Genomic DNA, 12,058 nt, shown 5'->3' with positions numbered 1-12,058 from the left:
ATGGGCAGGGCAACTGTTTTAGTAAAAACTATAACCAGAGATACTGCGTTTGAGCATTGGCTGAAAGTTTGTTTGTGGGTATTTGCCCACTGTCCATTCTGATGTGTAATTTCATAAGTTTAGGATTAGAACAAAATATTTGACTTCTGTGTTACAGTCTCTAACACAGGAAACTGTTCGTTGAAGCTGTTCCACAAAGTTTGTGAGCTATGCTTTAATTGTTCCTCTCAGTTTCTGTTATAAAATGAACTTTTGTACTTTTCCCTCTGTACTTACTGAAGTATGCTACGTATCATAAATTGAGTGCTTGATTATTCATTTTGTTTCCAATTGCTTGGTCTAGCCCTTGTGATCGTCCTCGAGTAATCGAATCTTTGCGAGGCATAGAAGTGGTTGACATTGCAGCTGGTGGTGCACACAGCGCATGTATTACTGCTGCGGGAGATCTTTACACATGGGGCAAGGGAAGATATGGACGTCTTGGCCATGGAGATAGTGAGGATCAGCTAAAACCGAAACTGGTGAGATGAAGTCTCAATCATGTGGTTCAGTCACCTTTTCAGTGGCTAGTAAATATCCTAAAAGCACCAGATCCTGTCTGGTAATGTAAACCTAGCAGGGTTACCCTGGTTAATACTTAGATGGGAGACCACCAATGAATACCAGGTGCTGTAGGCTGTATTTCAGAAGAAAGAACCACCTCTGAGTATTCCTTCCCTAAGGAAAACCTTTGAAATTCATAGAATCACCATAAGTTGACAAGTGACTTGAGGGCAAATATACACACAATATTTTGTAAATTGGGCTAGTGTACCTACAAGTTTAGTCTAAAATCAGTTGCCAAAGTATGCTACATATTTTACCAACTTCTATCGATATGAGTAACAGTGGAAAAGAGGAACAACTGTTAACATCTACAGCTAGTCTAGTCTGATGTGAGTTTCACAGATATATAATTTTGTTACTCAGCTGTTAATTTCAACTTAATCAACAGTTATTTGTAGCTGGATCATTTAAGACAATGATGGTAGGCATATATATAATATGAATGCAGCCAGTGCAACTTAACTTCCAAATAGGTATGTTTTCAGATGTAGCAGTAGTGATGGTGTTTAATGTTGTAATGTATGTTTTCTTTTTGCTCCAAGGATCATAGATTGATCTTTCTCAGTTTGCTGTAAAGAAACAGCAGCAGTAGCTTCAAATCTCCTTCCAGAAAGTTAGACCATCTTTGTCCTATTTGTTGCCCATCACCAAGATCTTTGTCCTATTTATTGCTGTTTTCCTTGGATCAGAATAAATACCATGTCCAAAATATACAAGAATAAGATGACTGGTCCCTGGATCCACAGCAATTGCTCACCCTGAGTAGATGCCTTTTTAAAATGGTGTATGCTTTACAAAGTTCAACAAAATGCTCCTCCCTCCCTTTTGAAACTTTATATGTGTACAACATATAATCAATTTTCAGTTATTGATGCAAAATCCTGGACTCTCAAACAGGTTTACTGTGGAGTTAAATTGAACTGACAGTTTGTTTAACAAGCTACATTGGTTGTTGGATACCTCTACTAATTTAGTTTCTTTGAGGTTTCTTTCTCAACAAACTGACTGTCTTTCAGGTGGAAGCACTCCAGGGCTACCGTGTGATTGACATAGCCTGCGGCAGTGGAGATGCACAGACACTGTGCTTGACAGATGATGATACTGTCTGGTCATGGGGAGATGGAGACTATGGAAAACTTGGCAGAGGAGGTAGTGATGGCTGTAAGGTACCAATGAAGGTACTTTGATTTCAAGATCTGCTTTCAGTCTATAAAAGTTTGAGATATGTATGTCAGCATGGAGATATTAGGTTATTTTTAAAAAGAGCATTAACTAGCTGAAATAAAAGAATGGTGAATGCTGTGGCATTTTTATGTGCAATTGATTAGATGTGCAATGATTAAGTCAAAATGTCATCATTTGATAGATTGCTGTGCAACTTTTTAACTATGACTAATGAGTTAGCTGTCACAAATAAAAAGTCATGTATGTGTTTTAAGAGCATATATTGACAGTCAGGATTGATTATTCTGCTGGTATAATTATCAAGATGTTTAGTTCCATGTCTTAAAAAATACCCATGAGAGGATATCTAAGACATATTTAGTGTCATTTCCATCAAAGAAACATCTGTTCCAAAGTCCAAAAGACTTTGACAGGACTGAAATGTTTTGGAGAAAATACAGGGAATTATAAGAGACTGCAGCAGGCCTCTGCTTCCTCTTTCAAATGTTTAAATCAAAATTTTATTTTTTAAAAAACAATTTCTTGAGTTCAGGCTACTGTTGAACCATTTAAGGAAATAAAAGCAGCAGATCTTCCCCATTTGGGATGCTTTCTGGTTTGATACATTCCAACTCTGTCATTGGAGTTGAACACATCTTTCTCTTTATAAACCTCTAAGAGACTTCTTGTCAGTCTCCCTGTCTCTTTGTGAAGCTTTACCATATGGCTGTCAACACCTTGTTTGAGGATTGTCTTGGGAGAACAACACTGTACATTTTCTGTGTAAATGTTGCCTTTATTTCTCTCAATTTATTTTTTCTGTGTCTGAATGAATGAAAGCTAAACACTGCTTAAATAGAGATAGCAAAGAAAAAGGAGAAAGGTCAGATTATATTAAATATTATAAATAAAAGTAATGGGACTTTTTAGCTAGATGTAACTTCATTTCAGTGAGCCTAATCTGGGAGAATTAACATTAGATTTAGCCCAGTGAAAATTGGGTTTAATCAATATTAAAACCATTATTTGACAGGAATGTCTGTTTTAAAATGCCTTTGGACACCTGCATGCTCTCAAGTTAGCCTGTTTTTTTCAGTTACCCTTAAGTTTCTCTTTCCTAGATCGATTCCCTCACAGGAGTTGGAGTAGTTAAAGTAGAATGTGGCTCTCAGTTTTCTGTGGCTCTTACCAAGTCTGGAGCTGTGTATACATGGTAAGTGCATTCATTGGTAATTGGAGTTGAATTTTTAGGAGAAATTTAATAGTAGTTCTTTGTGGATTTCTGTCTTTATCTTACAAAATTATAGATTATGCTTTAATGTAATTTTTTGTTTGTTTCTTTAATTTGCCACCTTGAAATATTAGAATAATCTAAAGAAAGAAATACCTGTGTTGTAAATAACTGTAAGTTACCATATGACCAAAGCTGTGCTTCTTTTGTAGTTGCTAGGAGGCATTTGGTGGTTTATCTTTGTAACATTTGTTATGTAAATGTAGGGACAGAACCATATGCTAATCCACCAAGTCAGGGTTTTGGATTTGGAACTGATTGACAAGAAAACAAATGCATTGATTGAAATCTGTTTGCTCAATACAGGGGTAAAGGAGATTACCATCGATTAGGCCATGGATCAGATGACCATGTTCGAAGACCTCGTCAAGTCCAGGGATTGCAAGGAAAGAAAGTCATTGCCATTGCAACTGGTTCATTGCACTGTGTATGTTGTACTGAAGATGGTGAGTAGTACAACTGTTATGTGATATTTCACTACTTAAAACTGAACATGATCTTAATTCATCATTTATAAGGAGCTCGACTGTACTTGGACCAGTGTCCACCCCCGTGTAAAGCAAAGTGTGTGTATGCTTGAGCCCCATTATATCCAATGGGGCTTGTGCTTGCCCCACGGCTGCACACACCTTTCGCGAGCCCCATTGGATTTAATGGGGCTCATGTTCGTTGTGAAGCCATGCGCGACATTGTGCATTCTCCCCTTTTCCAGGCGGCTTCAGCGTAAGCTGAAAGCTGCCTATAACGAGCCTGCGTATGGCGCGGGCTCTCTGTATTAAGTGTAATCACACTCTGTATTCATACTTAACAGGAACAGTCAGACACAGTTGTAAAAAAATAAACAAGCAGAGGTTGATTAGGACACAATTGGATCACATGTTAACCCCTGAACTAATTCACAGCTCCCCCAAATCAGTTCTTTCCCTTGGCTGACTGTCCTATCATACCCTGTTACAGCTTTTCCTTATCTGCCCTCTGTCACAGACTAGCCTTAGTTTTGTATCATTTCTCCTGCACAGCATTGTCTGAGCTGTGATTGACTGGTGCCTTCCAGGCTTGTCCAACTCCTCCCTTCACCACTTAAGATTTTTTTAAAAAATGTATTTAATGTCCCACCTTTCTCCTGGCAGTGGGAACCAAGGTGTAATGTTTTGTCTGACTTAGCATCACTAAGCTATGATTGTAACTCATATCTTTAGATTTGATGTATTTGGTGAAATGATGGTTTTGATTGGCACAGGTGAAGTTTATACATGGGGAGATAATGATGAAGGGCAGCTTGGAGATGGGACAACAAATGCCATTCAGAGACCACGTCTGGTTGCTGCTCTTCAGGGTAAAAAGATTAACAGAGTGGCTTGTGGTTCAGCACACACCTTAGCCTGGTCTACCAGCAAGCCAGCAAATGCAGGGAAGCTCCCTACACAGGTAAAACTTGAGTCTCTTTGAAATCACATTTTAAACCTCTTGGCAACATGTATAAAAAGAATGGTCTTAGCTCTCAGTGGCTAATGGGCATAGGTCAAGTATTATTGATTCTATCTCCCCCACTCACCATTGACCACTTCATTTTATTTGTTGGCTCCATTTATGGTTGTGTTGAATATTCTCCTGTTCAGGCATTGTATTCAAATAGTGCTTTTGATGAGGAGAAGAGATGTTTCTTCCTATTCCTTTCCCCATAATTGGCTGAAGATTCAGGGCCATTGTTCAGTGACTGTTGTCCTGTTCTAGACACTGTTGCTTCCTGCATCAGTCACATGGCTGATGCTAGCTAACTAGAGAGTGGAGTGCCACCAAAACATTGTGTAGCCATCAGATTTGGCTGTGTGATACATGTGAAATCAAACATGGGCCTGAAACAGATAGACCAAAAGCACCCTCTGTGATCCTGGACTATGATCCCACTCCCAGGTTGGTTTTCCTGACCAACAGCACTTCAGTCTGGTCTGGATTAAGCCTCAGTCTATTCACCTGCATGAAATGGCAGCACCCTTGAATTTTCTGAACACGTATTTAGCTGGCCAAATAATGCAAAAATATTAATAAAATAAAGTTGAATATTTATTTCCTCTGAGCTGTCCCACATGTGAGTTCTGCACCTCTGTACACTGTAAAACTTTGGAAACATCTTGGAAGTTTACATAAATCAGAAAGAGCTGTCCATCCAAGCTGCTTTAACAGCTTAGGAAGGGTGCTCACATTTTTCTATGATAGTGAATGGCTTGACTGCAAGATGGGATGGCATGAGATGAGAATGCTTTTCAAGGATATTGGATTGGTGGAAATGCACATTAGCTCTTTCTGTATATTTGCTGTGTATTTATCTAGCAACCTTTATCAGAATATATAGCACTAACAATGTGGCTCTTCCAGGTTCCTATGGAATACAATCATCTACAAGAAATTCCTATCATTGCCTTGAGAAATAGGTTGCTGTTACTGCATCACATCTCTGAACTCTTTTGTCCTTGCATTCCCATGTTTGATCTTGAGGGCCGCCTTGATGAAACTGGCCAGGGCCCATCAGTGGGATTTGATACATTACGAGGAATTTTGATATCTCAAGGAAAGGTATTTGTCTCAAACTTCAATATTCCACTATTTTTTAAAAGAAAAAAAAAATCACCTTTTAAGTCAAATCTATTTCATTAATTGTATGTGAGGACAGAACTGTGTGTGCATAGCGTTGGCCGTGGCATTACAACTTTTGCCCCACCATTAACAGCAGAGAAAGAGAAATCCTATAGCTGTCGATACTGCAGATTGCTGGCAATCTTGCAGACTGCATTTGCAGAAGGTGTGAGCCTTTATTTCACCTCTTTGTGGCAATCCATCAGGCAAGCCTGCTTCTGCACCACCATCAGCTGCACAGAAGCAGTACAAATGACTGCTTCTGGGTCAGTGTAGAGGGGAGCCAGTTCCTCTTCCCAGCAATACCAACTGCCATCGTTAGTTTTGTATACCATTCTTAATAGTGTTAAAAGAGGCAGTTCTGATCAGTGGCAGAAAATTGATCACTAAGGGTTATGTAGTGGTAGGAGAACATAGAGATTCTACAAGTTGTGCCCAGGAGCTCCCTAGGGCTGTAAATTATTTATCCCTGGTGTAGTTACATAGAATCTGACCATTAGTACAACTCTGATTTTATATTTTGGCCAATATCTGCTTAGCAACATTTCACTGTTACATCTTTTAAAACCAGAAAGTGAGATATAGTTCTGTTCACATGAGTAGTTTCAAACAATTGGGGCAATGTATAGCTTTTCTGTAAAATACAGTTGCCATTGCTTTCTTTATTCATATCCTTTAAAAGTCAGACTGAAACCTGAGGGGCATTAACTGCCCCACTAACATGGAAGCCACCAGCCAGCACTGCTTTCTGTACCTTATAACCATCTTTACATCCATCTGGAATAGTGGTGAAGGCAAGCACTTCTTTGACTAATCGAGCTGGTTGTAAAATATACCACTTCTTTTTATAGTCATAATGTTACATTGTCAGTGGCTGTGGGATTCACAGTTTGAGTACACATATGCTCATGACTTAATTGCACTCCCTCATCACTTCCCAAACCAAACTCTGCCCAGTTTTCCTCTTTTGGACTGCCAGGAGCTTCCTAATGGTGTAAGGATGTTTTGGTTGAAAAAGCTAGGACATATAAGGAAGTGTAGTGGCAGTCTTGTCCCACCGAATAATAATAATAATAACAACAACAACATCATCAACAACAACAACAACAACAATAATAATAATAATTTTCATTTATATCTCCCGCTTCTCCGTTCGGATCGAAGTGGGATTACAACAGTATAAACATCATAAAATACATACAAAATACATCAATCAAAAATAAAAAGGGAAGAATTGTTACAGTATTGCTCACAGTCATAAGAATTGAGTCATCATATTCAGATGTTCAAAATCAGATTAGAGGAGACCCGTTGGATAGACCTGCCGGAAGAGATCTGTCTTCAATGCCCTCTTGAAGGCTTCCAAAGAAGGTATAAGATGGATCTCTTCTGGTAAGTTGTTCCAAAGTCTAGGGGCCATAGCAGAAAACATTTTACAAGAGGTGGTTTTCAACCTGGTTTTGGGGTGTTCTAATATTTTTGTGCCAGATGTCCTGAGAGTGCAGGGCGGATTATGTAGGGAGAGGCCTTCCCTTAAGTAACTTGGGCCCAGGCCATGTAGGGCTTTATAGGTACAGTGCTACCTCGGGTTACGAAATTAATTCGTTCCGCGGCGCCGTTCGTAACCCGATACATTTCGCAACCCGAAAAGGCGCTGGAAAGCCGCTAGCCGCGGCTTCCGATTTGAATTTTGCGCCGAAATTAATTTCGTAACCCGAAAAATCTTTCGTTACCCGGAACAGTTTTTTTAAATCTAACTTTTTTGTACCCCGGAAATTTCGTAACGCGGTCAATTCGTATCCCGGGGTACCACTGTAATAACCAATACTTTGTATTGCGCCCGGAAGCTAATCGGCAGCCAATGTAGAGATTTCAACACCGGTGTAATATGCTCTGATCTCGGTGTCCTGGTGATCAGTCTGGCTGCAGCATTCTGAATCAATTGGAGCTTCCGAACTTGGTACAAAGGTAGCCCCATGTAGAGTGCATTACAGAAATCTAAACAAGAGGTTACCAGTGCATGTACTACAGTTTCAAGGTCTCCCTGAGCCAGGTAGGGACGCAGTTGGCGTATCAGCCGAAGTTGACACCGTGCACTCCTGGCTATCGCCTGCACCTGAGATGTCAACTGTAGAGACGAGTCCAGGAGTACTCCCAAACTGCGAACTTCATTCTTCAGGGGTAGTGTGATCCCATGAAGGATGGGCTGGGAAATCTCCTTCTCCGGACCAGGGGCACCTATCACGAGTACCTCTGTTTTCTCTGGATTCAGCTTGAGTTTGTTTTCCCTCATCCAGCCCATTACTGACTCAAGGCAGGCATTCAGAGGAGAGATGCCATCCTTAGTCACTGCAACAGTTGGAGACATAGAGAAGTGGATTTGGGTGTCATCGGCATATTGATAACACTGGGCCCAATGTCTCTGGATGATCTCTCCCAGCGGTTTCATGTAAATGTTAAAAAACATGGGGGACAGAATGGCGCCTTGTGGGATGCCAGATGTCAGTTTTCTTTTATGAGAACAAGTGTCCCCCAGCATCACCATCTGGAATCTGCCCGAGAGGTAGGAACGGAATTACTGGAGCGCAGTGCCCCCAATACCTAACCCCCTCAGGCGTTCCAGAGTAAATATAACATAGTCACAGTTGTGTTCTAAAGGCTTTGTATTCTTCACCTTTTTAGGAGGCAGCATTTAGAAAGGTTGTTCAAGCAACTATGGTGAGAGATCGACAACATGGGCCAGTTGTGGAACTCAACAGAATACAAGTAAGAATACTATGCTGCAAATGCCTGGAATGTGAGACTACTGTCCACTGTTTCATGCTCAAGGACTGGAGAATGACTACTTGTGATACTAATAACATTCTTTGTCAGTTTCTAACTTGTTCTGATGACCACTGTTGTACATTGATAGATTCCAGGTTATCAGAAAAGCAATGACACACCTATATGGGTGTGCTGATTTATACATTATGCAAGATTTGACATCTGCTCACTTGATATCACATATATGAAAAGTTATACTAATACAACCTAATGAATAGGTTCAGTCTGCCCTAGTGATTCCTGTCAAAGTTGAGATAGGAAAATGCGATGTAAGTCAGACAGGCTTTTAACGAACTGAACTGTATGTGTGTAGGCTTCTTCAAAAATGTCCAATAGATTTGAGACATGATGTACAGATTGTGGCAGGTCTGTAGTCTTGATCCTCCACTGTGGGCAGAACATACGGACACCTGTGAAGAATCTGAGTTATTACCAGATTATACATATATGTGCAGTCAGTAGATTAGATTCTAAAATAAGTGAACAGGAGAACGGAAGGATTACTTTTCATTCTTTCCTCTCCATGTAGCTGTCTGCCTTCTGGAAAGTCCTCTAGAAGGCTGGGAGAGGGATCCTTTTGAACAGTATAGGGCATAGGTGTCTATTATGCACTGTTTGGCATGATCCTTCCCTTCTCAGTATTCTAGGTGCCCTATCCAACATTGTTTAGGCTTTTGGCTACAGGAAAACTGCAGGAAGCTTCCTTCCTATGAACATATTCTGCTTGTTTGTCTTACGATCAAAACCATATGTTCCAAATTTCATGATAATTCTGAAGGGGGTATTTTTATGTTTGATAGATTTGGAGGAAGGAGTTGAAACTTAAGATGGGTTTCCTCTCCCCTTTTCAAAACATCTAATATTCTATATCTAGTGTCATTTGTTTCTGTTATTTTTTTTAATATGGCTGATTTTGGAAGGAAATGAATTAACCAGGGGGGAAGTCAATGAGGGTCATTTCTTTGAGAGCCAGAAGTGCATTTGTGTATGTGTACAGGAAGCACTCTTGATAGAGTCTTAAATGAATTACGGAGAGAGTGCTGTATCACATTTGTGTACCTTTTATTCTCTCACATGATTTTTGTCTGTCTTTGCTTATATAACTTAAAGCATTTCAGAATGGCCTTAAGTACAATTAAGGTCCAGGACATAACTTTTGGGCATCACATGTGGTCACATTGGTGAAGGAAGTGGTTATTATAGGAACTTCCATTGACGTGGAAGAGTTTAATGTCAAGCCCCAGGCAAGATACGGCTTTTAAAGAGAATTCTTTTTCTCTAAAGGCTGAGTGTAAAATATTGCTTCATTACATAGAATAAAACTTGCAAAGGCAGCTTAAAAAATTATAATATAGTTGGTATTTCAAAACCTCTGAAGCAGAGGCTACTGTGACTGGTTGCTGTAGTAGTGTGGAATGGGGTAGGGGATTTGAATTTATGACACAAGTATGAGAGTAATGATTATATGTTCTGGAAACATTATGAAGCATATATTTAAATGTCAACACTGTGTCTATATACAGCCTATTATAATGTTTAAGTTTTGTGAGATTTACTGTGGAAATCAGAGCACTAAGCAGATGTGGAAAAGTATGAATATTTAAGGAACTTCATAATACACTGATGTTGATTTCTCAGTACTATCTACTGTAGTTGTGAGTATTTAATACTATTTGCTCTGTCTAGTGACACCCATGCATCTCAGGCAGGAGGGTTTCTCTGTTCCATATACCTCAGTCATCTTTCTAGGGGTAAATATTTGGGAGCTGGCCCTGGGTCCAAATGTAAAATGGGTCAAGGGATGAATGCTGCAGAACTGAAATAACAATTTCTATGCTTTCTTAAACATCAGTTTAGGATTGTCACCCTATCCTCTCACTATCTACATTAGATCATTACTTCCTCCATGTGGGTTCTTACAGTGTGTGCTTCCAAAATTCCTGCTGACATTAATTGCTAGGCTCACTCAATTGAGCACTTATTTCTTCATACTAAAAATATTCCAATATTACTCATTAAGTTATAAGTTTAACAGCCTGCTAGGCTTTGCATTGTGAGACTTTTTGCTTATTTTTCATTGTTAGGTAAAGCGTTCCAGAAGCAAAGGAGGATTGGCTGGTCCAGATGGCACAAAATCTGTTTTTGGACAAATGTGTGCTAAAATGTACTCATTTAGCCCAGACAGTCTCCTCTTGCCCCATCGTGTTTGGAAAGTCAAATTTGTTGGTAAGGTTTTTATTTTGACATGTCTAGTAATTTTATCTTTCTTTTTGACTGTATGCATTGTAATAAAATACAAAGAAGAAAAGTTAAGTGGCAAAACTTAACCAGTTAATTTACTTGGGGAATCATTCCAGAGTTGCCGTTTTTGAATACTTTAAAAAAGAGTATTATGAACCATGCTTACAACTCGAATATGGGTCATAATGAAGCCTCCTACTCCAGTTATACTAGATATAGTCAGTTGATTAGTACTTTAGCTTGTGCTAATGAAAAAGCTAAATCTAATTTCACATTAAATCTAGAATATTCTGAGATAACAGAAGGAGCCATCCATGAATGGGTTAATTTCTGTTGCTCCCAAGGTTAGGCAAGCTATCTTGTTATCTAAAAAGAAATTCTGTTGTTTTTCATCTCCACTTACTTCATTTCTTCTTCTTGCCTTGCCCAGGAAAGGTTGTGTAACCCTCTCCTCCTCTTTTGCAGGCTTTATTTCTTTTATTTAAATTTATCTTTTTTCATCTATTACCTTCCTCAATCCTATACTATTTTTAAGAAATAGCTTTTAGCCTTTCGTTTTCCCTATTAGTTTTCTCCCTCATTAGTTTCCCCCTCCTTTTGTATTGCTTTCTGTCCCCCTCATGTCTCTTTCTCAAATGCATCCTCGGGATGGGTAAAGTTAAAACCAAGTCCATCAAACCTAGATACGTTTCTTGGAGCTTTCCTACCCCAAGATAAGTCCATTTAGCCTGGGACATATGTGCAGTCTTACCTGCCTTCCCTGGGAACCCCAAAGACATATTCACAAAAGCACCCTCTATGGCAATGGCTGCCTCCTCTGGAGCTACCTATGCTAATGAAGCTGCTGCATCAGTTTATATTGAAGTGGATCCTCCTTGTGCCTCTGACTGTATGATGGTTGAGGTGCTGGAGTAAGTTTTGTTCAACAACAGTTAGAAAGAGAGGATGTAGCCTTCAAGGAGACTACTGATTATGAATTTTCAGAGGGATTATGGAAGAGGAAGAGGATGCTGACCTTAACAAGAATGCTTCCCCTTTAACTCCACCAAATCATCGTTATGGCAGCTGTACCCCAGTTTCTTCTGCACCACTTTTCAGTCCAGAAAGAGCATGTGCATATGTTGTAGGCTCTTGCTGCAGCCTTTTTGAAGTGCATGCTATAGATGCCAGCCATTTTGAGCAAGGCAGTACCAAGCTTGGTGCAGTGCATATGCCTTTTCTATCCACATGACTGTGTTTGACCAGAGTACATGGCTTCAGAAGATTTCCTTTGTGGTGGCAGAGGAGGTGAAAATA

General features: G+C 39.7%; 1 protein-coding gene across 3 annotated transcripts in view; it reads left to right on the top strand.

The window, feature by feature from the left end:
• The window catches only part of LOC149319338 (E3 ubiquitin-protein ligase HERC2), a 130,982-nt gene that overhangs the window by 106,930 nt on the left and 11,994 nt on the right, over positions 1-12,058 (top strand). For all 3 annotated transcript variants that reach the window (XM_089511505.1, XM_089511504.1, XM_089511503.1), the window contains exons 80-87: positions 344-521; positions 1,623-1,784; positions 2,892-2,983; positions 3,368-3,507; positions 4,302-4,489; positions 5,438-5,635; positions 8,378-8,461; positions 10,606-10,747. In XM_089511505.1, the coding sequence (XP_089367631.1) occupies positions 344-521; positions 1,623-1,784; positions 2,892-2,983; positions 3,368-3,507; positions 4,302-4,489; positions 5,438-5,635; positions 8,378-8,461; positions 10,606-10,747 (1,184 nt within the window). The remainder of the gene's footprint in view (positions 1-343; positions 522-1,622; positions 1,785-2,891; positions 2,984-3,367; positions 3,508-4,301; positions 4,490-5,437; positions 5,636-8,377; positions 8,462-10,605; positions 10,748-12,058) is intronic.

Source organism: Sceloporus occidentalis, unplaced genomic scaffold (assembly GCF_023333645.1).
Source record: "Sceloporus occidentalis isolate IW3139 unplaced genomic scaffold, rSceOcc1.0.p SCAF_2, whole genome shotgun sequence".
NCBI classification, from domain to species: domain Eukaryota; kingdom Metazoa; phylum Chordata; class Lepidosauria; order Squamata; family Phrynosomatidae; genus Sceloporus; species Sceloporus occidentalis.
Note: the sequence above shows the minus strand (reverse complement) of the source record. Positions and strands in the feature narration are given on the sequence as shown.